Source organism: Thermothelomyces heterothallicus (genome assembly GCF_042370625.1).
Source record: "Thermothelomyces heterothallicus CBS 202.75 unplaced genomic scaffold P884_scaffold_3, whole genome shotgun sequence".
In the NCBI taxonomy this organism is placed as follows: domain Eukaryota; kingdom Fungi; phylum Ascomycota; class Sordariomycetes; order Sordariales; family Chaetomiaceae; genus Thermothelomyces; species Thermothelomyces heterothallicus.
Genome location: NW_027192564.1, coordinates 1,327,952 through 1,352,682, shown reverse-complemented (window position 1 = coordinate 1,352,682; position 24,731 = coordinate 1,327,952). Strand labels below are relative to the sequence as shown.

General features: G+C 57.0%; 7 protein-coding genes across 7 annotated transcripts; 2 read left to right on the top strand and 5 right to left on the bottom strand.

Annotated features, from left to right (window-relative positions):
• Positions 1 to 184: 184 nt before the first annotated feature.
• P884DRAFT_237404 (uncharacterized protein) lies at positions 185 to 4,237 on the bottom strand. Its single transcript, XM_069440035.1, has 3 exons — positions 3,798 to 4,237; positions 2,775 to 3,727; positions 185 to 2,715 (listed from the first exon to the last, which is right to left on the bottom strand). The coding sequence occupies exons 1-3, from the start codon at positions 4,080 to 4,082 to the stop codon at positions 429 to 431; spliced, it is 3,525 nt and encodes a 1,174-aa protein (XP_069300754.1). The 5' UTR covers positions 4,083 to 4,237; the 3' UTR covers positions 185 to 428.
• An 811-nt stretch (positions 4,238 to 5,048) lies between these two features.
• On the top strand, positions 5,049 to 6,511 carry P884DRAFT_267317 (uncharacterized protein; the record flags this gene model as incomplete). Its single annotated transcript, XM_069442096.1, has 4 exons — positions 5,049 to 5,177; positions 5,257 to 5,285; positions 5,317 to 5,657; positions 5,757 to 6,511. The coding sequence occupies 4 exons, from the start codon at positions 5,049 to 5,051 to the stop codon at positions 6,509 to 6,511; spliced, it is 1,254 nt and encodes a 417-aa protein (XP_069300753.1).
• A 398-nt stretch (positions 6,512 to 6,909) lies between these two features.
• Positions 6,910 to 8,419, bottom strand: P884DRAFT_282875 (uncharacterized protein; the record flags this gene model as incomplete). The annotated part of the gene is made up of 4 exons (XM_069443618.1): positions 6,910 to 7,295; positions 7,428 to 7,690; positions 7,796 to 8,306; positions 8,344 to 8,419. The coding sequence occupies 4 exons, from the start codon at positions 8,417 to 8,419 to the stop codon at positions 6,910 to 6,912; spliced, it is 1,236 nt and encodes a 411-aa protein (XP_069300752.1).
• A 1,067-nt stretch (positions 8,420 to 9,486) lies between these two features.
• On the bottom strand, positions 9,487 to 12,424 carry P884DRAFT_289941 (uncharacterized protein). The gene is made up of 3 exons (XM_069444030.1): positions 11,921 to 12,424; positions 11,404 to 11,810; positions 9,487 to 11,237 (listed from the first exon to the last, which is right to left on the bottom strand). Exons 1-3 carry the CDS (start codon positions 12,203 to 12,205, stop codon positions 9,689 to 9,691), a joined length of 2,241 nt encoding a protein of 746 aa, XP_069300751.1. The 5' UTR covers positions 12,206 to 12,424; the 3' UTR covers positions 9,487 to 9,688.
• Positions 12,425 to 13,914: 1,490 nt separating this feature from the next.
• On the bottom strand, positions 13,915 to 18,236 carry P884DRAFT_192654 (uncharacterized protein; the record flags this gene model as incomplete). Its single annotated transcript, XM_069437693.1, has 7 exons — positions 13,915 to 15,595; positions 15,671 to 16,410; positions 16,485 to 16,551; positions 16,614 to 16,804; positions 16,955 to 17,359; positions 17,400 to 17,716; positions 17,777 to 18,236. 7 exons carry the CDS (start codon positions 18,234 to 18,236, stop codon positions 13,915 to 13,917), a joined length of 3,861 nt encoding a protein of 1,286 aa, XP_069300750.1.
• An 804-nt stretch (positions 18,237 to 19,040) lies between these two features.
• Positions 19,041 to 22,512, top strand: P884DRAFT_267313 (fungal-specific transcription factor domain-containing protein; the record flags this gene model as incomplete). Its single annotated transcript, XM_069442095.1, has 4 exons — positions 19,041 to 19,202; positions 19,374 to 19,656; positions 19,728 to 20,177; positions 20,546 to 22,512. 4 exons carry the CDS (start codon positions 19,041 to 19,043, stop codon positions 22,510 to 22,512), a joined length of 2,862 nt encoding a protein of 953 aa, XP_069300749.1.
• Positions 22,513 to 22,716: 204 nt separating this feature from the next.
• On the bottom strand, positions 22,717 to 24,463 carry P884DRAFT_275255 (uncharacterized protein; the record flags this gene model as incomplete). The annotated part of the gene is made up of 6 exons (XM_069442825.1): positions 22,717 to 23,181; position 23,341; positions 23,453 to 24,048; positions 24,128 to 24,195; positions 24,269 to 24,307; positions 24,382 to 24,463. 6 exons carry the CDS (start codon positions 24,461 to 24,463, stop codon positions 22,717 to 22,719), a joined length of 1,251 nt encoding a protein of 416 aa, XP_069300748.1.
• Between the last annotated feature and the right edge of the window lie 268 nt (positions 24,464 to 24,731).

The following is a 24,731-nucleotide window of genomic DNA, read 5'->3' as shown; positions in this document are numbered from 1 at the left end:
CGTCCGGCTGATGCACACGCTCCACAAATTGCGATGCTCGGTAATATGGGATTCGGAGCTGCCAAAAAAGTCCGGAAACAGGGTCAGACGAATGGTCTGATCTGCGATGAGGAATAAGTACCGAGTCTAGAAACAAGTCGGGAGGTAATCGGAGGGTGCCTGGTTGTGAATGAGCAGGATGGGTAGTAACTATTGCGTAGACTTTGAGCCGATTCTCTTGACTCAAAGTATTAATTAATCAGCTGAGACGACGAACCGAGATTCTGGTCGACCAGTGTTTTCAGACGACACAAAACGACGGGAGAGCGGTGGGTCCTTTTCGTGTTGCCCTTCTATTGCTGCACATGAACGGTTGTAAATAGATTACGTCTCTTTTTTCCTTCCTCTTTCGTTTACCTTGTAATTATTCCAACCTAAGATCCAGCCTCTTATGGCGCGGCGCCACCACGGCCCCCTATACCACCCACCGCCAGGGCAGCCAGCACCTCGGGCTTCATCTCCGGCAGCGGCCGGCCCCTTCCAGTCGGCCTACCCACAAACTTGATCTCGGCCAGGTACGCCAGATACCTGCCGACGTCCTCCCTGCCGATGCTTTGGCCCGTGCTGTCGTCGACCCCGGTCCACCGATCCGCGTCGGCCTTGAGGATGGCCACGGCGTTGCGGTCGTCCATTTCGGGCGCGCGCGTGTTGGCCGGCAGGTCGTTCATGCAGAAGTGGTACAGCGGCATGAGCGCGTGCTGCTCCTGATCCTTCTCCAGCGCACCGGCCGAGACGAACTTCTCGAGCTCCTCCTTCCACGCGTCGTACGTCACCTCGGGCGTCTTGTAGCCATAGTACTCGAGGATGGAGAGATACTCGTTCATGCGGAGGCGGGGGTGGGCCGTTACGTGGACGACATGGACGCCCCCGGGGAGCGGGTTGAGCGCCGACGCCACGACCACACGGGCGACGTGGTTGACGGGCACCGCATTGACCGTGTTGATGATGCGGGGGCGGGCGGATATTTGGATACAGCCCTTGAGCATGCGGATCAGGAAGTCGTCGACATTGCATACGCCGGTTTCGGAGTCGCCCAGGATGTAGCCTGGCCTCACAACGGAGCCGAGGAGGCCGCGCTTTCCTGCCTCCCTGACGAGCTGCTCCGACACCCACTTGGTCTGGCCGTAGCCCGTGCCAAGCCCGGTGCGGCTTCCGCTCATGTCGTCGTCCTCCATGATGGCACCTTGCCCGGTGCTGGTCTGCTGGTCCGACAGGCGGATGTAGTACTCAGTGTCCAAGACGCTGGTCGAGCTGACGAACGTGAAGATCTTGGGCTTTCCTTCGTTGCACAGCCGCATCGCGTCAATGGTCGAGAGAACGTTGGACGCCATCATGTCTTGGTACCGCTTGACCCAGTGGACAGTGGCACCGTTGTGGATCACGACGTCTACCTCCTGTGCGAGGCTTTGCCAAGTGGCGTCGTCGATCCCCAGCTGGGGCTTGGACAAGTCGCCCACGACGGCGCCGAGCCTGCTTCCCCATTCCTCCCTCCAGAGGCCGTAGCCCTGCAGAGACTTCTGGAGGCGCGAGAGCGCCGCCGACGGCTCCTTGACGCCCCGGACATGGGCAATGAGCTTGACGCTGCGGGCCGTCCGATCCAGGATGTCCCGCACGAGGTAGGAGCCCAGGAAGCCGGTCGCGCCAGTCAAGAATATGGTCAGCTGCTCGGCCGAAGCGAGGGCCTCGCCATCGGCAGACTGATACTTCTCCGGCAGCTGGTGCAACAGTTCGTCCAGGGACTTTGCGTAAGCAGCCTCGCCAGCTTCGGGACCCACGGGACCGGTGCCGTGTTCCCGGATCTTATCGACCTGAGCACTGAAGCCGGCAAGACTAGGGTGCTCGTAGAGGGTGCTAATTGGGATGTCGGTGCCCAACTTCTTACGAATACTCAGCAGGAATTGCTGAGCCAGCAGACTGTGTCCGCCGAGGTCGAAGAAGCCATTCTCCCTCCTGACCGTCTTAGGGTTCAGGCCCCGGATGACGTCGGCCCACATCTGGGCAACCGTCCGCTCGGTGTCGGTAAGGAGTTCCCAGTTCTTGATATCTTCTTCCGACGCATCCTCGACGCGCTCGGCGACGTCGGGGAAGGGGAGGTTGGGCTTGTCAACCTTGCCGTTGGGGTTCAGGGGCAGCTTGTTGAGGACGATGTAGATGGTGGGCACCGCGTAGATGGGGAGCCGCGTCTTGAGATGGTCGCGGACCTCGGTCTGCATTCTCCGGTACTTCTTCAAGTAGACCGTGACGGGACCCATCTCGACGCCCTCGTCCTCGACGTCGGCCAGTCCCCGGTCTTCGAGCCAGCGCAGCCACTCCTTGTGCTCGGGAACAAGATAGCTGACGAGAGTCGGTTCCTCAAAACGATCTCTCCGAACAAGCGTCTTGCAATCGCGAATCAGAGGGTTCTGGCTGAGGTTGCTGTCGATGTCGTTCAGCTCGATGCGGAAGCCGCGGATCTTGACCTGGTCATCGGCACGGCCGACACATTCCACGTCTCCGGACTCGAGGTAACGGCCGAGGTCGCCGGTACGATACAGCCTGTCTCTCGGGCCCTTGTAATAGCGCCTCCAGGGCTCGTTCTTGCTCGCCTTGAGGTCGGCTTCGACCCACTTCTGGTTGTCGACGAACCAGTTCATCAAGAACTTCTGCTCGTTCAATGCCGGATCGCCCAGATAGCCCCTGCGTAACCGGATGTCAGTACGGGGGATGCGTGTCGGTAATGACGGCTGGAACCTTACTCGGCAAGACCCGCAGCGCGGACAAAGATCTCGCCCACCTCGCCGACCTTGCACAGCTCGGTCCGGTTCTCGCGGTTGACAACCAAGAGCTGGACGTTCTGCATGCCCTGTCCAGCAGGAACTGTATCCTTGAGCCTATCCAGGAAGTCGGGATCTCTCGCACGGCTGGGAATCTCGTAGTAGCTGACAGCTCTCTGGGTCTCGGTGGTGCCGTACATGTTGATGATGTTGGCGTTGACTGCCAGGCGCCGGAGGGCGCGGCAGTCCCGAGTGGTGAGCACATCGCCCACGAAGAAGACGTGCTCGAGGCTGGGGAACTCGGCGGTGGCGCCGCCGACGAGAATCTGGCCCATGGCCGGTGTGAGGTGTGTGACGGTGGGCTTGTGCTCCCGCATCCACTCGGCGAGCTTCTCGTGCTGGATATCCTCCTTCGAGGGCACGAGGAGCTGCGCGCCGAGGAAGAGCGGGGTGAAGATGTCTCGCTGCACGGGATCGTGCGCAATGCCCGAGAGCAGGGTGTACCGGCTCTCGGAAGAGAGGTTGAAGCGCTCGGCCATCCAGCCGAAGTACTTGACCAAGCTGAAGTGCCGACCCAACACACCCTTGGGGCGGCCCTCGCTGCCCGAAGTAAAAGAGAGCGTGGGGTTCGAGTCCGGGCCGACGAGAACGTCGGGCGGTGAAGCAGCGAGGTGCCGGACGCTGGCGAAGATGTCCTGGCCGTCCACCTCGCCGCCGTAGAGGCTCCCATCGTCGCGCAGTCTGAGCTCGGGAACATCAGCCTTCAGCTGTAACTCGTCGTCGATGTACTTCTGAACCAAGGGCGCCAGGGGCCCGTTCTCGTCGGTAGCCCGGCCGATCCTGAGCAGGGCGCGGGGCCGGGAGACTTCAAGGTAGATCTGCTGCCTCGCCGGGGGATACGCGGGGTCGAGGACGGTCATTGTCGCTCCGGAAGCCTGGAAGTTGCAAGACAAGGGGGGTTAGAAGACAGGCGACCGCAGGGCGCACATGCTGGGGAAACTGTACCAGGATGCCCATCAGGGCCACGACGAGGTCGACCGAGCGGTGGGCCCAGATCATGACGACGTCTCCGTTGGTGATGCCGGCATTGTGCAGGTACCATGCTAGCGTGTTGGAGGCCTCGTAGATCTGGCGATAGGTAAACCTCCTCTCGGGAGTGGTGGACGACTTGGTCTCGACGACGCAGGTTCGCTCGGGGTGCGCCTCGGCCTGGGCGCGGAAGTGATCCTGGATCGAGCCGACGTAGCCCGACCAGTCGAGGTCAATTGTAGGATCTGGCAATGGGGCCATTGTCGACCACTGGCAGGCGCAAGGAACCAAATTGTTCTCGCTGCTTCTTCGGAGGGCTCTTCGGAGGACTCGACGGAGGACTCGACACAGCTCACACGCCAACCAACAAACAACGAAGTGTATGAGGAATTTTCTTCCCAGAAGCAGGCGAGCGAGCGAGCGAGCGAGCGAGCGAGTGAGTCAATGGCTAACACTGGACTGGGCTGGGCCAAAGCTCCGACAACGCGAGATAAAAATTTAGTGGGCCTCGTTGCCCCTCCCCCGCATGGCGCGAGCAATGGGGGAGAATGGGGCCTCCTGCAAACCCCGAGGCCGATGCCGCTGAAACTGTATATACGGAGCACACCACCTACCTAGCTCGGTACTTTTTGACATTGAGGTGTCGTTTCTGATTGGCCGGGTGTCTCACACGGCCTGACACTCGTCACACTATCTAATTCTCAACTTGAATTTTCAGTACCAGCAGCAAACTGACCTATGCCTTTTGTAATGGCCGAGATTGGGCTCCCATTCAGAACCTAGCGCCCACAGTACAAATCAGATGGCGGTCACGAGTAAACTACAAGTGCCGCGCTGCACCCAGCACGCAGCAAATGGCTTGGAAAACACCAGGGCCCTTCTTCGGTCTCTATGAGGATTCCCTCTTCAAAGAATGCCATATCCACCAAGATTCAGCATGACAAGCCTTTGCACGACCCCATGGCTACCGCCGGTTGGGACGAGATATACGAGCACGAATATGGGTGTCACCTGAAGGACGCCGTGATGAGGGGAGGCGTTGGCAACATTTCTATAAAGTGCCTGCCTCTCTAGCCTATTTCCTTTTGGTGCCGTATTCCCATGCCGTCCTCCGCCTCCGTTGTATTTGACGCAAGGGAAGAGGCATCTCTATCACAGACTGAGCCGCGTTCATTCTTTCCCGAATAAATAGACATATCCCCGGCCAGGGTTCTCTGCATTAGAGAGATGTGGACGAGCTCTCAGTTTCTCCGCATTCTGCCGGTGGTTCTCACCATCACCGTCTTCCTCCTGTCCATGCTGGCTCTCTTTGCGGGCAACAGGCCCGGAGTGCTGGAAAGCTACGATATCATCACGGTTGGACCAACCCCTCCACCCTCCTCCTCCTCCGCTCCCCCCCCCCCACCAAACCCCTTTTACCACTACTGTAAAACAGGGTGAATGGCTGACTGACGCAAATCTGTGGTAAGGTCGATACTTCGGGGTTGTGTGGTAGCCCCAAGAACAAGAACGCGAGTCCAGGCTTGATTTCTGCGCGGGTAGTTGATGACGGCTGCGACGGCGTGGGCAGTCTTCTCAGCGGGGCCTGTAATAGCATGACCTCGGCAGCAGCCGAAGTCCTTCCATCTCCGAGTCTCCATCCGTCTTCCCCTCCGCCTCCGCCGCCGCCTGCTACGACAGTGAATGACGGCGACGGCGACGGCGAGAACGGTAGCAAGGGGCCGAATGAGCCGCGGCTCAGCAGCTTCTACTCTTTCTATGCCTTGACCATGTGTGAAGGCGACATGACGGCCGACGGCGCCAGCCGAATCATCAAATGCCACCCCTACTTCTCCAGTACGTTCCCCTTCCCCCGGGGGCATAATTAATGTTTCTCCTGTATGATAACCCCAACTCACTGACACGCTGCTCACCCCCCCCCCCTCTCTTTATCAGAGCACCTCATCACAATCCCCGCCATCAGCAGCGCCACCAACTGCGCCGCCGACCATAGCAACAACAAAACCAACAAGGATGTTGACAACGCGGACGACAGCGACGACCGCGCCGGGGTAGGCTACGGCCTGCAATTCGCGGTCGACAACCTGATCACGCTGCTCAAGACGGTGGCGGCGTTCCAGTCGATCGGGATCGGGCTGACGGGGCTGGCCGCGTTCGCCGCGGTGCCGGCGGCGTCGCTCGACGACGCGGACTGCGGAGACGACGGGTACGGACCCGGCGGCGGGGGCAGCGCGCGGCAGCGGTACTCGTGGGCGGTGTGGTTCAACCTGGCGTGCGCCTCGGCCGCCGCGCTGTTCCTGCTCCTGGGCGCGCTCACGGCCGCCGCGGGGGCCAAGGTGGCCGAGGGGTCGATCGACGAGCTCGGGGCGGTGCGCGCGGCGGCGGGCCGCAGCTGGGTCGCGCTCGCGTGGGCCGCCGTCGCCCTCGTCGTCGCCGCCGTCGTCTACTGGGGGGTCAGGGGGGCCAGGTGGAGGAAGATGCTGAGGGGGGAGAGGGAGGAGCGGCGGGAGCGGGAGAGGAAGAAGGAGATGGAGCAGTTTGCCAGGAGGAGGGTCGAGGAGGCGACGAAGCAGCCGGGTGCCCATGCCCAGACGGGCAAGGAGGGGCCGCCGCCTCGGCCCAGGGTTCGCGTGAAGCCCCCGACGCCGGCGCCGCTGTCATTACCCAGCCCGCCTCCGGGCTTTATTTAGGCACACCACCCCCTTTCGGTTCCGCCGGGCACCTCCGGACAGACGGATCTTCTTCTGGTATTATGGGTTGAGGAGCGGGAAAGTGGAGCAGCCAGCCCTTCTCGTTCACGGTAGGGACGGGGCCCCAAGCATGTGGTAATTAGTTCGGAGAATTTCGGTGTCATCCGGGCCGCGAGCGGGACTCTGAAGTTGATATCACGTACGGCCGATGATTTAATCCGTCAATAATTAGTTACAAGGGAAGGGAAAAAACGAACTCTGGTCGCACGCAGTGAATATAATTATCAACAAAATGCTCCAGCACCCTCCGCTCTGTCCAACAGCTTTGTTTGTTCCAATATTAACCAACCCACGTGCGAACCCTCCGGGTAACCAAGCAGTTATTCCCTCTGCCTCGATCATCCGCGCACACCCTCCTGCTTCTTCCCCTTCCCTCCCCCCAGCCGTGCCCGCTCTCCCCCAGACCTCGCCCCCAAGGTCCCGTTCCTCCTCCTCCCCGCCGTCGCCGCCGCCTTCTCGTCGCCACTGGTGACCTTGATGGCCCAGGACCAGTGCGACTTGGGATCGCGGGCGAGGGCGCGCATGGGGCCGAGGTCGCCGGCGCGGGGGCCCTTCTCGCGCTCGAGGGCGCCGACGGCCTCGCGGGCGTACTCGCGCGCGCGCTCCTCGTGCCCGAACATGGAGTAGAGCAGGGCGGCGCGGGTCAGCGCGGGCGCCATGTAGGCATCCAGCCGCTCCTCGCGGTACAGCTCGACCAGCCTGGCGCCCAGCTCGGGCCGGAGCACTGCCGCCGCTGTTGTTTCGGCCGTCGCCGTGGTTGCGGTCGATTCTTGGCCTCCTGATTCGGGAGACGGCGAAGACGACGTATCTCGGCCTTGGTTGCGGTTGCGGTGGTGGTGGTGATGGTGGCGCCCGCGAGGCGCCCCCTTGGCCACGAGCTCCTCGATCTCGTCCTCGAGCATCTTGATCTGCCGGATCCGGTTGTCGGACGCGCCCGCCTCGGGCTCCGAGAGCGCGCACTGCGGGCACGTACACGTAAACCCCCACTCGCTCAGCTGCTCGAGACGCTCCGCCCGCGCCTTTAGGCCGTAGATGTACGAGATGGTCAGCTCCTCGCCCGCGGGGATGTCGCGGACCGCGACGGTGGTATGCGTGAGGTCCGAGATACGGTAGTGTACACTGTATGGTTTATCCATGCGGTGTCAGACATTCATAGCTCTCATGACATGTAATTAAACAGACGGTGAAATAGAAAGAAGGGGCAAAAAACAAAAAAAAAATTACTTTGGCCGGCAGTCGTGGTTGAACTTGCTCATGTCGGGAAAGAGACCGAGGTGGATGGAGTGTTTCCTGTCGCCGTCCAGAAAGACGCGGAACGAGTTCTTCTCGACCTTGTCGTAGACCGTGTCGCCGGCCTGGCGCAGGAACCGGGACCGCATCGGCTCCGGCAGCCGGTCGACGGCGGCCTGGTACAGCTCGAGCCGCCTCCCGGGCTCGAGGTCTATGTGCGGGACGGACTGGATTAGCAGGGCCGGCCCCCGCTGCATGATGACCTCGCCCTTGTGGATCGTTCGGTTGGCGATCAGGCCGCTCCCCTTGCCCGGGACCTCGGCCTCATAGAAGGCTTCCGGCTCGATCCCCGTGCTCTCGGGAATCTCCTTCGAGGTGGCGATCAGGTGGGCGATGCGGGGTGTCGTGATCAGGGACAGGCCGCCCCCTGCCTCCGAGTTCGAGAAGAGGCAGAACCCTGCGTGACACTGCTCTGGCCCCTTCCACGGGTCTGGAAGCTCGTGTCCTGCCGAGAGTTCTTCATAGTAGTATCCTTCATCCACCTCGCTGAGGGCTCTCGGGAACCCGAATTTGGAACCGGAAGATGCCCGTCGATGTCTCAAGAAGGGCGCGGGACATGTGAGCTGATATTCGGGGGTCAGCGGACTCCATGCGCAACTGTCGATTTCTTTAGATTGTGGTTGTTGTTGTTGTTGTTGTTGGAAAGCAGCGGCCGTTCTCGCAACGGACAATGCAACAATGATAGGAAGCCGGTACATCGCGTGTCTGACCCGCTAGAACAGTCGGGACTAGGATCACACCGATGAGGTATAGGTTGATAGTGAAACTGATGTAAAAGAGAAGGCAAGAAAACACAGAACAAAAAGTAAACGCTTACAGTGTTCTAGCTCTTGATTCACTAAAGTACTCGCATCTCGAGCCTGTCGATCAGTTCCGCGGAACGTGGCCAATGGACGGTGTTATTCATTTGCCTAAATGTTAATTACCACTTGAGGATGCGGCGCTGCCAAGTTGATTTATCGGAGGAACTCCCTCCAGGCTCCGACAACCAAACTAGGGATATGAGCAACGTTTCAGAAGTGCCTTGCTGCTACGCACTGTATCTGGAGGTGCGTAATTAATATTTATCCCATAATTACAGAACAAGTGCCCTCGATTGGAAGAAAAGGGGTAACCCTAACCCCCATGCGAACGCTTCTGGCCTCGAGGACTATCCTCAGGGCATTCTTTGAGACTTGAACGAAGATGTATTTAAAAGCATAAGAAAGAAAGAAAAAAGGAAAAAGGAAAAAGGAAAAAAAAGGAAGTTGCATCTCTTAGCTCTGCAGCCTCCGAAGCCGCCCAATGAAATAATCAGGTACCTTAACCTAAGCACCTAATTTCCTGACCTTAGCCTCACGTCTTCCTTTCTCATTGTTGTAATGCCCATGACTAAAGTAGGTCTAGCAACCTAGTTAACAGTGACTTCATTGGCCTCACACCTTTTGGCGCTCTCTTTTGACCGACGTGGGGGATCATTGGAAGTTTTCACTAACAATGTGGCTCATGGCATTGGCATTGACGATCTTTCTGCATTGGAAAGTGCGGAGGGTGGTTAAGAGAGATGTTGTCATGCAGTTAATAAACAAAGAAAAGGGAACTCTGGAGCACGGGCAATGAACTAATGGAACAAAGTAAATATCTCTGTGCTGCTCTCCAAGAATGATAATAATTATCGTACCGGAGCCACAAGTGCACAACTGGCAACAAAGAAAATACCTTATATAGGCCAATTAAAACCAAACCAGAGGAATTCCAAGTTGCCTGTTGGCAGAGTGCTGTTTAGAATACAACAAGTGTTTATTATCTCATCACCCACAACTAGGGACCAATAGCTAATAATAATGTCTATTTGTCCAGGGTGGACAGGTCGTTCTCGAAGCCGGTGATGATGGTATAGCCGAGCTTGGCAGCGTCGATGCAGCGCTGGGCCATGTCGTCGCGGCCGAGGGCGCTGTAGGCCTCGGCGAGGGTGCGGAGGGTGGCGACGACGTGGACGGTCATGAGGGTGGCGTCGCCCGAGGCGGTGTACATGTCGCGGGGATCCCACCGGTCGGCGGGCTCGCGGGGCGCGCGGAAGCCGAAGCAGCGCAGGACCTGGAGGGCGTAGCGGACGACCTTTGCGTGGTTCTTGCGGCCGCGGTGTGCGGCGACGAGCCAGTTGCAGGGGTAGACGAGTGTCAGGCGGGGGATGCCGTCGGCGTACAGGTCCGGCTCGTGGGCGTCGTCGAGCTGGCGGGTCAGGCGGTCGACGGCGCGGATGGCGGCGTCCGGGACGAGCTCGCGGCCGGGCACCTTCTTGTTGCACAGCCTCTCGATGGCGGCGACCAGCTCCTTGCGGCGGGCCAGCATGTGCTCCGGGCTGCGGGACTCGCGCGCGCACAGCTCGCACGCGCACTCGAACCCCCACGACTCGCGGAGCTGGGCGTTGCGCACGTCGACGACGGTCCGTACGGGCACGTACTGCTGGAACAGCTCCTCGCCCGCCTTGATGTCGCGCGCGGCCCGGCTGACGAGCATGTCGCCGACGAAGGAGCGCATCGTGTTGGGCACGCAGCTGTGGTTGACGCGGCTGGAGTGCGCCCAGAGGCCCTTGGCCATGCCGCGGCGGGCCGGGCTGCCGTCGGGCAGGACGCGCCCGGCGCCGCCGCCCGGGCGGGTGTCGTCGACGGTGGACCGGGGCCCGCTGAAGCAGTTCTTGGTCCGGATCGACTCGACCAGGAAGACGTCGACGACGGGGACGCCGTCGACCAGGGTGCCTTCCGCCCCCGTGCGGGCGTACCCGCCGTCGTACAGGCCCAGCACCGGCCCGGCCAGGGACGGGTTGTCGCAAAGCTGGCGGACCATGAGGGCGTAGAGGGCGGCCGACGCGCGCGATGGCTCGTACTGGTTCGGCATCAGGGTCGCCTTCTCGACCATGACCAGCTCGCCCGCCGCGAGGTCGCGCGTCGCGAACAGCCCCCGCCCGCCCCCGTGCCGCGCCGACTCGCCCACGCGCGTGTTGGCCAGGAACGAGCCGCGGTCCATGTGCACCGACCGGGGCCCCAGCGACGCCCGCATCGCCGCGAAGTCGTACTCGCCCGTCGCCTCCTCGCGCAGTCGTGCCCGGCACCGCTCGAGCTCCCGCGAGACCTTCTCGTGCTGGGACCCCGGTTCGGCCATCTCCAGCGCCCGGCTCAGCAGCTCTTCGCTCTCGCGGTACTCGCACAGCCCGTACGCCGCCCGCCCGGCGTTGTAGTACGCCCGCCAGTCCCGCGCCGACGTTCCCGTCCGCGAGGCCAGCGCGTCCGCCTTGGCCGCGTCGTACCGCCCCAGGATCAGGTTGATGTTCGCCCGCTTCGCGTACACGGCATGTCGGAAGCCCTCATCCTCCGACACCTGCAGCGCCTCGCCGTAACTGTTGCGGCGAAAAGAAGAAGCACAAGGAACTTGTTGTCAGCTTTGGTTGCCCTCTCAACTCTGAGCCTGCTTTCCCTTCCTGCCTGCTTCCCTGGCAAAAAAAAAGTCTTCCTGCATCTAATCTAAAATCATAAGTAAAAAGAGAAGAAATGAAGTCAACGCACCAGAAGACCGAGGTGGGAAAGTCCTTCTCGATAAAGGCCCGGTCGCCCGCGTTCCTCCACTCCTCGGCCGTCTTGAGCAGCGGGCCGAGCCGGAGCGGCTCCGGGATGATGGGGTCGGCGAAGCGCAGCAGGACGACGTCGGACGGGTGGTCGACGCAGACGATGAAGTCGTCGGGCGCCCCGTTGCTCCGGTAGTAGGGCTCCTTGACGGCCACGACGCAGCCCTCGGGCGCGCCCGACAGGATGGACGAGTCGGGCTGGTTGTAGATGGCCAGCCGGACCGCGTTGCCGAGCTCGTCCTCGGCGATGCTCACCGCCCCGGCCCCGACATACGGCGCGCTGACCAGCTTGACGATGATGCCCTTGCCGCGGTGGTGCGTCTCGGCGCGGAGCTCGCTCAGTGGGATCTGCAAATTGCCGAGAGCGAAGAAAGAAGAGAGAGAAAAACAACATCAGCCTGGGCATGCCAAACCAAACAAAAAAACGTTTCGAAGATCTGTTTTTGGATTTCATTTACAATTTCCAGCTCCCGAATCGACTTTGTCGACGCCGGGTACGCCTCCGACATGACGGGCTGCTTCACCGCCCGCGGCGCGTTGGGCGAGCTCTTCTGCTGCTTGAGGTGCGCATTGTGCGTATTGATCAGCTCCTCCTTGGTCAGCCTCCGCGGGGGCACCGTCCCGGCCTTGGGCTTGCTCGGGGCCACGCTCGGTTGTGGTTGTTGTTGTTGTTGTTGTTGTTGTTGTTGTTGTTGTTGTTGTTGTTGTTGTTGTTGTTGTGTGACAGTGACCGTGACCGCCATTGTTTCCGGCTGGGCCTAATGTTGTTTTCCACAAAAGCAAAGACAAAGGGAGAAGTGATGAAAGGGGAGCGAGAGAGGAATTGAGTTTATTATAGTAGAGAGGTAACTGATGAAAATACAGGTTTGAGAGCCTGAGGTGGGAACAGAGAGTTAATGCCTTATGGATCGCAACTTTGAAACAAAGAAAACAAATCAAGTCACCCCGCCGCCATATTAAACCACACCTACACTATTTACCGACAAAGCGTCACGGGCCCCAGCCCGGGATGTTGAAGAAAGGTGTCATTCTCGGAGCACCAAGAGCCGCAGACTGCCTAGATCAGACTTAGCGGCCTCGCTCCATTACCCGTCCTCCCGACAGCCGCGGGGAATGCGGAGAAGCCAATCAGGGAGGCCAAGGCCTTTTTAACGCTTTCTGGGGTTCGCTAATGCCAAGATGCTGCCCTTTCGGGGAGCCCACCTCCATACGGATCAGGCCGTTGTCCGCTCTCGCCCGAGCCCAGATTAACACACCGTTGCTACATGACTTCAGGGGTCCCATATGGGGGGGGGGGGGGCCGACATCTGAGATAGGTAAGGTGCCTCCCTTTTTTAGCCTCTTGTGACCAAAGCAACGCACCTTTTCATCTCCGCATCCGAGTTGTTTAAAGGGAAGAACGGAAAGCTTCGCATAGGTATCTAAGGTAGTAAAGGTCGGATGCTTGAGGACTTGACTCAATTGACCAACTGTCAAGCAATATACTAGGCAATATATCGTACGATATCTTAACTTCTAGGGGACCTTAAAGCTCAGTTCAAAGAGGCTCTTAAATCTTATATATGTACAGAAGAACCAATTGGTGATAGACACGGAGATCATGCATTTCAGCTAATTCCAGCAGTACAACAAAGCATTCTTGTCTCTAATTTATTCCCTGAACTCATTGTAATAAGTGTTTTCTGACCAAGGTAGGCCTCGTCATTATGTCTAATCATGGCATTAGGAAACATGTCATGCCGAAGGCCTTTCAACCCCAGCTAATTAGCATAAAAAGGGAACAAAGACATCGAAACGCATTGTCCGCAATGAGGCTCAAGAACCGTTTCTCTGCGAGGACTTGGTGATGAGAAAGGTATCTCAGGGTATATTTAATCATGAGGCATCAGCACCAACGAGCTCTTCTACTCCAGATGATAGTAACACCATTCGGTTTACATCGAGCAACTGTGGCAAAATAAGATTAGAGAGCAAAATCAGTATAGCAAGGAGCACAACAGTTTGATCGTCCGCCGAACAGATGCGAACTGAGGTCCTGGGCTCCATGGATCCTGCGGTTCAAGACGCGCGCAGAGGCTGGGTGATTGCCAAGGGTGGAGCTACCGTCGTCGTTCTCGCATCATTTCGAGATGCAAGATCAATGATTCACTGCACTGTAGGAGAGAAAAACCAAAACCCCAAGCCTGATTCAGCCCACGTCGGATCTTGCTGGCGAGTATGGGCAAGAAACTAATTCAGGTAGCTTTTGGCTATAGTTAACGCACGTTATCCAAACTTTATCCAAAGAAACCATGCCGTTGTTCTTGGCCTACTGCCTGTCGACCAAAACACCGCGCTTCAAGAGCCTGTACCTCAGCGTTTAGACGCATCTTGCGCCTGACGTGTTGTGTTGATGCCTAATGTAGCAAATACAGGATGACGATATTCGCGAATCCCCAATTCTCAGCCAGTCTCAGAACTCGTGATCTTGTTCTGTATTAGAGTTGAAATCCCGCGCGCCGTATTTGAGAAGGCAAGTTGCGAGTGACCCCCCGCTTGGGAATATCGCGTGCTGGTTTTGGTGCCACATGTTCAAGCTCCACAGTGCCACGGACCGTCGCTGCTTGATGATATGTAGAGGACTCATTCCCCGAACAGATCGGAACCAGCCAAGCATTGGTCCTCTCTCGGGGGTTCCAATGTCGCCACATGGATCTCCGACGTCGTTTGGGTCAAGTCCATCCTCGAGCAACAGGCTCAGTGCTTTAAGGTCCATGGTCGCGGCCGCGATCTGCACCGACCCCACGGCGTAACCTGGAGCCGTTGCTTTAGCACCGAGCCTTAACAGTCGTGTCATAGCAAGACAGCCCCAGCATCGTGGGGCTTCGTTGTCGTGCTGGTGGTTTGCGACAACGAACAACAGGATCGTTGAAGGATCGAAATGGCCGGTGGCGAACTCCAGGATCTCGTAAAGCCCCTTGTGTGCCCAAGCAGCGGTAGGTAACTGGGCATAAAACTCCACCAGGGTGCCCCGAAATCGGAGAACCTTTAGCGTATGTTCCCGTAGTTGCTCCCGACTTTGACGGTAATGACGGGCACGGGGGCCGTAATGCACGTAAGAGGCGCGCGGCTCAAACTCCAGGTCAACTTGACAGGCCAGATCCTCGCTGGTCCGGCCTAGACTCGCCAGCAACGATCGGGCAAGATAGCCTCTCTCGTCGATCTGGAACATGCGCGCCAGCGTCTCGAGGTGTGGCTGAGGCGGTGGCGAGAGCATTCTGAGTTTCTGAATCTGGCGGAACGCGCCAATGGCTGGTGCCAAGGGGTTCTCAAGTTCTATGAGAACATCGTCACGATACCAGTAATAGCTTCCGAGCGGGGTCGGCGCACGAGTTTCCAGGAGCTGTACCACAGGAGGCAGCCAGCTCAATGACGTCCAAGAATTGAGCACATCTGCGTGCCAATGTAGCAGTAGTGTTACCGAATGAACGCAGTACCGGCCAAAATCGCGATAGAACTCCGGCCCTCGCTTCTGAGGCCACTCTCGGCTCCACCGATCTGCAGTTCCAACTGCTCCAAGAACAAGTGCCTTGCTGTGCTCGAGAAGCACTTCCTGTCGATTAAGAGCGAAGAAAGCGGAAGGACCACGACTTATTCGAGATGATTCTAGAAATTCAAGGACGGTGTAGTGTGCAAAAGACACGAGGCAGGTATCCCCAACTTCTGCGTTTTCTACGGCTGGAAGTTTCGTCAGTGTAACCAAGCAGCCACAGTATTCACGAAGGAGATCCTCATCAAACGCGTAACTATCCACAAAATTGGGGTCGCATGTTTCATCTTCAGAGAGGCTTTGCTGAACAGCCGTGAAGAGGACATCGGTTGAAATATCTTCTGCCATCGGAACGTGAACCGGGGAGAAGCTGACGCTCGCCACAGGTTGGAAGCCGGGAATGGCTTTGTGGATGGTCAAGTGGGTGCTCAACCACCGGAGAACATGTCGAACGAAGGCTCGAGCTTCCTCGGGAATCTCCATGAAAGCGCGCTCGTAGGTTTCATCCAGATTCCTGGGCAGATTGGCCAATGCAGTTTCGATGACGCGCTTCTCCGGCTTGAGGCGTTGTATTGCATCGATCTGACACACCACCCAGCGGAACCTTGAAGAATGGTTACGACGAGTTAGAATTCTGGAAGCAGGAGAACATCGGAGGCAGGAAGTTGCTTATACTTACATCCCCTTTGCACTCGTCGTCAGCGCGTCAAAGACCTCCTCCCTAACTTGTTGTGGCCAGCGCTTGAGCTTTGGGTGGCTCTCAAGCTTAGATCGAACGTAGAGAGCAATGTCCTGGTTAACAAGCCAGTTGGTCATCGCTATAGGTGTGGAAATCTCCACCATAACATCTTCAATATCCATGTACTTGCGGCTGGTGGCCAAGAGACGCAGTTTCTCGAACCGGGTATCAGTGGCCAAGATCTGCAAGGTGCTGAGCAGATTTTCCCTTTCTAAACTCTCATCGAGGGCATCAATGAGGATGAACACTCCGTCAAACGCCTGCAAAGCCTGCTCAAGCGCTTGGAGTAGACTGCGAGCAGTGGGGTTGCCCCCATGGCGGTGCAACTCGTAGACAGCAGCGGGCACTCGACCGAGTCTTCGGCAGAGTTCGAGCAAAACCCATCTGAGAAGCGGTTCTGTCTCGTCCTGGCTATGGCCAAAATAGCAGTAATAGTAGGCGCAGGCGTAGCTTGGGCCGCGACATTGGCAATGCCACTTGACCTCTTCGATCAAACGAGACGCGAAAACAGTTTTGCCGGCGCCGGGAATCCCATGGACCCAAAGACAGCGAGATTTCCCGTTGAGCCATTCCTCCCACTCAGGAGAGCGGAATAACCACTCCCCGGTCCCAGGTTCGTATGCTTTGCGGGATCTTTCATGAATATCGGATGGATCCGTGCTGTGTAGCCAGCTGTAAACCTGACGTTCTTGTACATCTGCTCGGAATGTAATTATGTTAGCCAAAGAAACGGCCCGATGCAATTTTGTTACACGGTATACTTGCCATTGAGTGCTGCAAAGATCTTCTCTGTGTTTTGCTTTGTCTCTTTGATATCCAGACTAGAGGTGCATTTTCGTTAGAGCAGTTTACATTCCGCGATAGCTGTGAGAACGGCACTTACGAGGAGTCGGTAGTCAGGGCTAAGGATATAGTAATCTTGTATTCCCGCAACTCGTCTATAAGCGTTTTCGCTCGAGACTCCTTCGTAAGCCAGCTCAAAGCAGTCAAGATGGCCTTTGTCTTGGAGTCCGTGGCGAGCAGAGATTCCGGCGGCAGAAGGCTCTCGAGTTCTGATATGACTTTACGACATCCCTCGATTGGGCCGTGGTCGCGCACAAGAGTGTTGAGTGTCGATGGAAGATGGTTGCACGAGACGAGGAAGTGCAAATCGTCCAGAACGGCTTTCAGCGTCGAGACCTCGACAAGGATCATACGAAGGTCGCCAGGGGCATCTCGCACCACTTCTAAGAATCGTTTGCAGAGGACAACCACCTTATTAGCTGCGTGGATAATAGCTATTATGTTAGCTGCAGCGCTGACGGGGTCCATGATGCGGTGTGAGGGACCATGACCGCTTTCGCACCGACTTGGCAAGCGACTCAGGATGGTTGTACCAGACGGTCGACGCTCCTGGTGAGTTTGGCGATCTGCTGGGGCTGTTGCCGCCTTTTGGGCTACGGAGGCAGCCATGTTGCCTAGCGTTGTGACGGGGCGTAAACGAACGGCGGCTCGTTCGCCAATGAAATCGTCGATGGGGGTAACACTGCAGGTAAAACGGACCGGGGGGTAGGCTTTAGGGGCGCAGGAGAGAAACAGCGCATGGGAATTGCGAACAAATAAAAGAGTCAATCGACCGCTTGTCGCGGCCTCTGTCCCTGGCCTCTTGCGGCTATCCTGCGGCTTGGACCGGAGCCGTTCCCGGTGGTCGCCTCATAATCACGGTGCGCTGAGCTCCAGTGGGGACTGGGCCGGCGAGGTCAACGGCATTGTTCTCCCCCCAGTCGCTGCCGGCCGGCTTGGCTCGGCCCCAAGTCTTCGTGACCTGAAAGTCTAAGACAGCCATATCCTCGTAGCCAAACTTCTTATAAAGACCGTAGCCGACAGGAGAAGCCTCGAGCCGGCTTGGAAGCCCAAGGCGGTCGGCAAGGTTGACACCCCATTCCACAAGGGCCGACCCAGCCCCACGGCGTTGGAAAGCAGGAGTGCAGGCAAGGAGACTAAGATCTAGCTTCGAAGTCAGCGAAAGCCGGCGTGGCAATCACCCAAAAATATTCATAAACTCACAGAGGGCCGCTTCTCCTTTGGCATTGTCCCGTTGAACCCGGTTCATCCCGCCTATGAAGGCGTCCACAACAGAAAGATCGCAGTCTTCGCCCCATACTTCAGTCGTCGCCTTGAATTCCTCGCTTTTCCACTCTTCTTCAGAGAGTGGTTCACGCTGCAGCTGCCACTTAGCGAATGCGACGATATCTCCCGCGCCATCAGTTGATTCGCGATCTGGGAAGGTTTCGGCAACACAGACCAAGGTTTCTGTCTTTCCCCCAGCGTGCTTGACATCGTTCTCGGCGAGGCGTTGTGGGAGAATTCTTGAGCCAAACTTGTTCCTACAGGTAGGTGTGACTCCCCGTGGGTACATCAGCTGGCTCATGACATTATCTTCGAAGGCTGAAAAGTAAACGTCTAAAATCGCTTCGAGATCGGCAGGTGTCGCTTCGCGGACCCGGAAAACGCGTTTCGACTTCATTGTTACCTCACACACTCCCTCGAAGCCTTCTGAAGCAGGTAATTGTCTCTTTCTTTAGCGAGGAAGAACCGGGTTGAGCCAAACGCAAGAGAGCCTTGCCAGAGAAATACTTGCCTCGACCGGCGCACGCAGGGGTTGGACCCCGCTTGAGTCACCGGAGAGCGGGCGGATCCGGTATGTATGCACAACGGAGCACATACACTAAGTAGTGTTCAACCCCCACCAGCTCCATGCTCCCCATAAGGGCTGGAATTCCTCGATCCACTACTTCGTAGCCCTCAGACGAGACGGGCAATCTGCCCGTAAGGCTGGAATGGGTGGATGTTTGAATTTGCCGCCACGTGGTGGCAGCGTCCAGTGATATTGAGTATTGAAACCGCAAACACAACGATTCCAGATACCCATGACATGTATTTGATGTATGTTTATTCGGTAATGATCAGTGTGGCATGTTGGGAGGGAAAGCTGGCATCAACCCATTCATGTTCGGTATTGAGTCCGAGTCGTTTTGCCCACACGCCAGAGCCGGAATTGGCGAACACAGTGTGAGGGCTTGAGCAAACTGGGATGCGCCTGAGGCGCCTTCTGCGCCTTCCCGAAGTTCTCGAACGTTGGGCCCTGGACGCAGGATGGCCAATGGGCTGCGAGTAATTCATAAAGCCCGACCCCACTTAGGTTGCTCGTCGGACAATCTGGTCCCACCCCGACCCAAGCCGCACCTCCGAGTAATCCATATTCCGTACCTCTTGTCATACGACACCTCGTTGAGAGCTTGGGCAGGTTGGAACTGTCTTGCATCTTGCCATGGCCATCTTCACAACGAGGCTAACTATCTCCATTCTGGTTACAGTGCTGGGGTTTATCCTCACCCGCGCACCGTTCATGATGTCTTCAGTCGCGCCCTCGAAGCAGTGGGCCGATGGGCCGTTGAAGCTCATCACCACTCCTCAGTTCCTGACTAAAAAGGTACCAGCACTCCGACGAGGAATTACCGTTCAATTGTGTATACGGTGGCTGATCTGGTTCTTCTATACATTTACAGACCGATATCTTTACGTCAGGAGCAACACACATGTCCTTGCTGCGTATGTCAGCCCTGATCCGCTTGGCAACACTGGAAACCATCCATTGCTCCAGATCTACGAGTCGATGGATCTTTCGAGTCATGAGCAAAGACTCGGACATAGCAGGAAGTTGACTAATGGCAACCTAGATAATTCGATCTTCCGCGGCTATAATTCTATCTACCATCAAGCCCCTCTTGTTGCCGACAAGGACAAGGCCGATTTCGTCGGTTACTGCCTGACTTGGTTCAAATTCGTCAAGTCGCACCATGATGACGAGGAAGTTACGTTGTTTCCGAAGATCGAGGAGCTCCTCAAGGACAAAACAATCTTTGAGGAAACGCACAAGGAGCATGGTTAGTTGACCTGAATGGGCTGTTTAAAGTTTCCACCTGATTGAAGGCTGATGATGACTGGGTAATCGTAGAGTCGTTCCTTCCCGGCCTCGCCGATTTTGAGAAGTACCTCACTGGTCTCAAGGCCCCCTCCGATTTTTCTGGCGACGAGTTGCTTCAAATCATGAAGTCCTTCCAGCAACCTTTCGAGCATCACTTCCACAACGAGATCACAACCATCTCCAAGCTTGCTGACCACCCGAACGCGCCCAAGCAGGGCACACCCGAGAATGACGCCGCTGCGGCCACGTTTAAGGCATGGGGCAAGAGCACAGTGACCAAGGCGGGCGTCACCGATGTCGTTCCCTTCTTCCTGCTCAATCTTGACCGTACTGTTGAGGACGGCATGTGGGCAAATTGGCCACCCATGCCGGCGCCCATCAAATGGGGGCTTATCAACCTCGCCGGAGCCTGGCACTCTGGGTGGTGGAGGTTCGCTTCGTGTGATGCTGCCGGCCAGCCACAGGAGTTGTGGGCTTATCGTGCGGCGGATGCCAAGATATCTTAATGGCATGAGCGTGCGACCGTGTGGGCAGTAAGGTGGTTGGTAAATGCTCTTCCTTTACAAGCATGAAAAAAGATAATTTTCTTCTTTGAAGGCAGGCGAGATTCCGTATGAACGATTATTCTGGATGTTGGTTGTGGGCTTTTACACGTTTCTTCAGCATCTAGTCCTCATATATCCGTCAACGCGCGTCAGCTGCTTGGCGGTACTGTACGGGTCTGTAATATACACATCCGACATGTATTTCAGTACTCACGTTGTACGGATTACATCCGTACACACACGAATTTCGGCTGCCGCGCCGCTGACAAATCGGTCGACTGACACTGCCTTTACTACATTCAGCGGATCCTCGCGCAACCACCATCCAACGCCAAAGCTCGCATGCCACTCCATTATCCACCTACTTTGAGGACATGCATCCCGTGGCGACAAAATCACGAAGTGCTGGCGGCTGCTGGACGTGCCGTCTTCGGCGCAAAAAATGTGACGAGGCACGCCCGATCTGCAAGGGTTGTGTAGCACTCGAGATCGATTGTTTGTACAGCGACGACAAGCCAGAATGGATGGACGGCGGCGAAAAGCAGAAGCAGAAAGCCGACTGGCTAAAAAGAGAGGTCAAGCGCAAGGCTGCTCATCGGCGCGAGCGGCGATACCTTCAGGGTCTCGAGATCAGGCTCGAGTCGCTTGATGCCTCTCTCACCGACGATAGCGATACCACCGCACCGAAAGACCTGATCAACGCCGTCCCGCCAGCTCTCGGTGCGAATGCCTCTTCAACATCAGCCTCGCGCTCCATATCTGAAGATTCCACGCCGAGAACTGGATTCGACAGCGGTTCAACTGATTCCTCGTTGTCAATTCCGTCCCCCGATGAGCACTCAGACAGTCCCAGTCCGCAGTGCGACGAGTCGAAAGAGAGTTTGTCCAAGGAGGAGGAGGCGCACTCGACCATGATGTACTTGGATTATGTCTTCCCATTCTTGTTTCCGTACTATCGGCCATCCTTTGCAGATGTAGGGCGGGGATGGCTTTTGGTCCTTCTCGTCAAGAACAAAGCCCTATTCCACTCCGCCCTTAGCCTGGCCAACTATTTTTACGGCATCATCCTTGGGCACATCCAAGACGCGTCTCATCAGTGCCATACGCAAAACCTGGAAGCTCTCCACAAGCAGCAAGGGTTGGCTCTCCAGTGGCTGCAACGAGAGATGCGAGACATCGTTACCCGCGGCGTGAAAGGAAACCTGGCCGAGGCGAACCGTGTAATGGCAAGTATCATCCAGCTCATGACGTGTGAAGTTGCTATTGCAAAACCCGGCAACTGGGCCATGCATCTGAACGCTGCGGCCGAACTCTTCAACGAGATGATGAAGCATCACGCTGTAACAGAGGCCGGCCGTCATTGCTTCATGATGGTGCTCCTCCAGCTCGGCTCGAAGCCCTTCACGTGGACTCCCAAGAACCACCCCTGGGGTTCTGATCAGGCAATCCTGCGCTTCTTCACTGCCCAGCTTCTCTTCCTCGATACTCTCGGCAGCACCGCCTTGCAGGAGCGCCCACGCCTTCTACAGTGGCATCGGCACTTAATGGCGACGCTTGAGGAAAATGACAGGCATCACATGCCAGGAAGCGAGAAGGAAGGGACGGTACCGCACATTAACCTTCATGAGTTCGTCGGTATCGAAAACTGGGTTATTCTCTCCATTGGAGAGATTGCCGCCCTTGATGCTTGGAAGAAGGAGATGAAGCGGGCAGGGTCCTTGTCCATCACTCACCTCGTCAACCGCGCTTCAGCAATTGAGGAGCGTCTTCAGGCCTCCCTGCAAACTCTTGATGCTGCTATCAGTCAAGGCGGGCCAGGATCCGCGGATGGAACTCAACATCTTCTGCAGTATTTTGCCGGCAGCTTTTCGCCACAGGTGATGCATGGTACTGCCATGAACACCCGAATTTGGGCTCAGGCAGCCATCACATACCTGAACGTCGTGCTTTCTGGATGGCAGCCCTCCAGCCCGGAGATCCGGAACTCCGTCACCCTAACCATTGACATGATGTTGAGTCTTCCGAGCCCTGATTGCCTCCGAACGCTTGTGTGGCCTTTCACCATCACTGGGTCCTTGGCAGCTCCAGACCAAGAACGGATTTTCCGAGAGCTAGTAGCGGGTATGGGTCCGTTCAAAGTCTTTGGCACCATCCGGGAGGGCCTTGCTATTATGGAGAGGGTCTGGGAACGCCGCGCCGAGATCAGTCCGGATTGCTGGGACCTTGCGGCCGCTCTCAACTGCTTGGGCCGGCCAGCCTTGTTGATCTGAGTCAAACAGGATGATACCCGGCCTGCCCGACGAGGTGATACCATATGCGTCATACCGGATGCTTTCAGGAGAAGGTAGTTCCCCGGTCGGCACACCAAACGAACGCGCCCTGGCCGACTGCTCAGCCGGTACCAGTTCCACTATCTTTGTGCGACTATTGTATACTGAGTGCACCTTTTGGCTGTTACCCTTCTATCACGCTCATTACAATACATTGGACCGGTTGTACTCCGCTTGTGGTTCGAAAATTACGCTGGCCAGCGCTCCCCACCAGCCACTTCCCGCCGACTTCTCGTTCACTCTCTTCCTACCCGACTTCCCATTCCCCCCAAGAGCCAACGGCTTTGGAATCAACGAAGGGCGTAGGCAGCGGGGCGAACCGTATCCATTCAAAGGAACCCCCGGCACATCTTCGAGGTCAGCGAGCCTCGATCTCAAAGCGACCGGCTCGGCATCGCTCAATTGTCGTTCGCTGTCACTCCGTCGGCTCTCGTCTTGATAATACGATCCAGGGAGAGTGGCAGTTTTCCCTTCGACGGCTTCGTCTCCAGAAGCCAACCGGTTACCTGTGGGCGCCTTACCGAAAGAGGTGGCTTGGGACCGTAACGATGCGAAGGGCATGGCGCTATGTTTGCTCGCCGTGCTGGACTTCGTTTCGCCGGCATGTATCTATTCGCGCCGCAGTCGACCATCCGCAGAGGACGTCTTCGCTTGCCCCATTCCGGCGAGTTCCGCTCGAATCCAACCATCTCTGCTCTCGAACGGGGCTCTTCTCCGGTCGCCGCTCATCCTCGTGCTTTGCATCCCTTGCTGTTCCATGGCTGGTACCCTCTGGGGTTCGATCACACCCCTCTCACCAGGCGCCCCGAGTCCCTAGGCTATGCGCCGAGATCGGTACGTTCTAGGGGGCAAAGTAAGTGACTCCCCACTATCACCGTACCCTCCTGTGCCCGCATATGAGGGCCCATCCGGGGCTACCGTGACCGGTCTGTTGAGGTCGAGCCGATCCTCGCTGACGCTAGGTCTGATTGAGGAGTAGTTTCCGCCGGCTTCAAACCCACCAGGCTGAGCACTTGACGCTGGGTTGAAGCGTCCCCCGTGAGGCTCGCTCATTCCCTGAGCATATCTCGCGCGACTGCTCCCTTCACCCGGCTCGATTCTGCCTGGAAAATTTTCCTTCTCTGACTGTTTCTTCCCGAGATGCAGAAACCCAACCGATAAGGCACTAACGGTAAATAATGCGGATATCACAACCAATAGCACCCAGACCGCAAAAAGCTTGGTGCAAGAAGCCCTCCCGTCTGAGGGAAAGGAAACTTTCCCGACCGAGCTTCCATGGGGCGCGGTGATCTCAAATCTACCGTTCCGCGCCACAACCGCGCAGTTTGCCTCGGCCATCGGCAGCCCGAGAATGGCAGCCATGGTCACAAACGGAATAAGGAACAACAAGTCAAGGGACAGTGTTTTTGGGTAGGGAAGGTATCGCGTGGAGTAACCGGTCGATGAAACGATCACCCATACTAGTGCTATGCCCGTCTAATAACATCCCCAATTCGGTCTCTATTAGCTACTTCTCCCCAGCAGTAAAGGTAAAAAAGACGGAGTGGGGACTTACGAGGATGATAACAACAATCAGATTCGCCGGGGCAGTCTGATGTCCGCGGGAGGTGATTGAAAGTAAGTCTTTCCCCCTTGTTGTCAGTCGTTTTCTTTCTGTTGTCTGCATAGAATCATCGACGGATAGAAGTTGACATACTGCCTGATAAACCGGTGGAGATGGCGAGACAGATAATCTCTGCGAGAAATTATCAGCATACGTTCTCCTCTTCACGAGGGGTCAAGGGGCCCAGAAGACACCACCAGACTTACGTGCAATGCGACAGACGAGGAAAGCATAGGCGTAGATGCCTTTCGGGCGAAGAGAAAAGGTGTCGTGTGCCACGTACTGCATGCTGAATGGGACCTGTTGTCCGTCTCCAGTTGCTCTGGGATAAGTCCAAAACGTGCTTTGGCTTTGGTTGAAGAGAAACCGATGATGGCTGGGAGGGTTCAGAAGAAAAGGCCCCAAGGAGGCGATAGCTATGGGGGTCAAACTATAATGAGTTGAAGATCCGACACAGCACAACTAAAGGCGCCACATGCGCGAAACCAAGGTGAAGTGTTAACACATGGTAACCGGGAGGACGAAGCCGGCGGCCATGAAGATCATACGCATCGAA

What these genes read in the sequence shown, in the direction of transcription:
- P884DRAFT_237404 (XM_069440035.1), bottom strand. Translation starts at nt 4,082, where the DNA reads ATGGCCCCATTGCCAGATCCTACAATTGACCTCGACTGGTCGGGCTAC. An exon ending in TGGCCCTGATGGGCATCCTG is followed by an intron (nt 3,728 to 3,797) that starts GTACAGTTTCCC and finishes TGCAACTTCCAG; the next exon opens with GCTTCCGGAGCGACAATGAC. An exon ending in CGCGCTGCGGGTCTTGCCGA is followed by an intron (nt 2,716 to 2,774) that starts GTAAGGTTCCAG and finishes CCGGTTACGCAG; the next exon opens with GGGCTATCTGGGCGATCCGG.
- P884DRAFT_289941 (XM_069444030.1), bottom strand. Translation starts at nt 12,205, where the DNA reads ATGGCGGTCACGGTCACTGTCACACAACAACAACAACAACAACAACAA. An exon ending in CGATTCGGGAGCTGGAAATT is followed by an intron (nt 11,811 to 11,920) that starts GTAAATGAAATC and finishes GGCAATTTGCAG; the next exon opens with ATCCCACTGAGCGAGCTCCG. An exon ending in TTTCCCACCTCGGTCTTCTG is followed by an intron (nt 11,238 to 11,403) that starts GTGCGTTGACTT and finishes TCGCCGCAACAG; the next exon opens with TTACGGCGAGGCGCTGCAGG.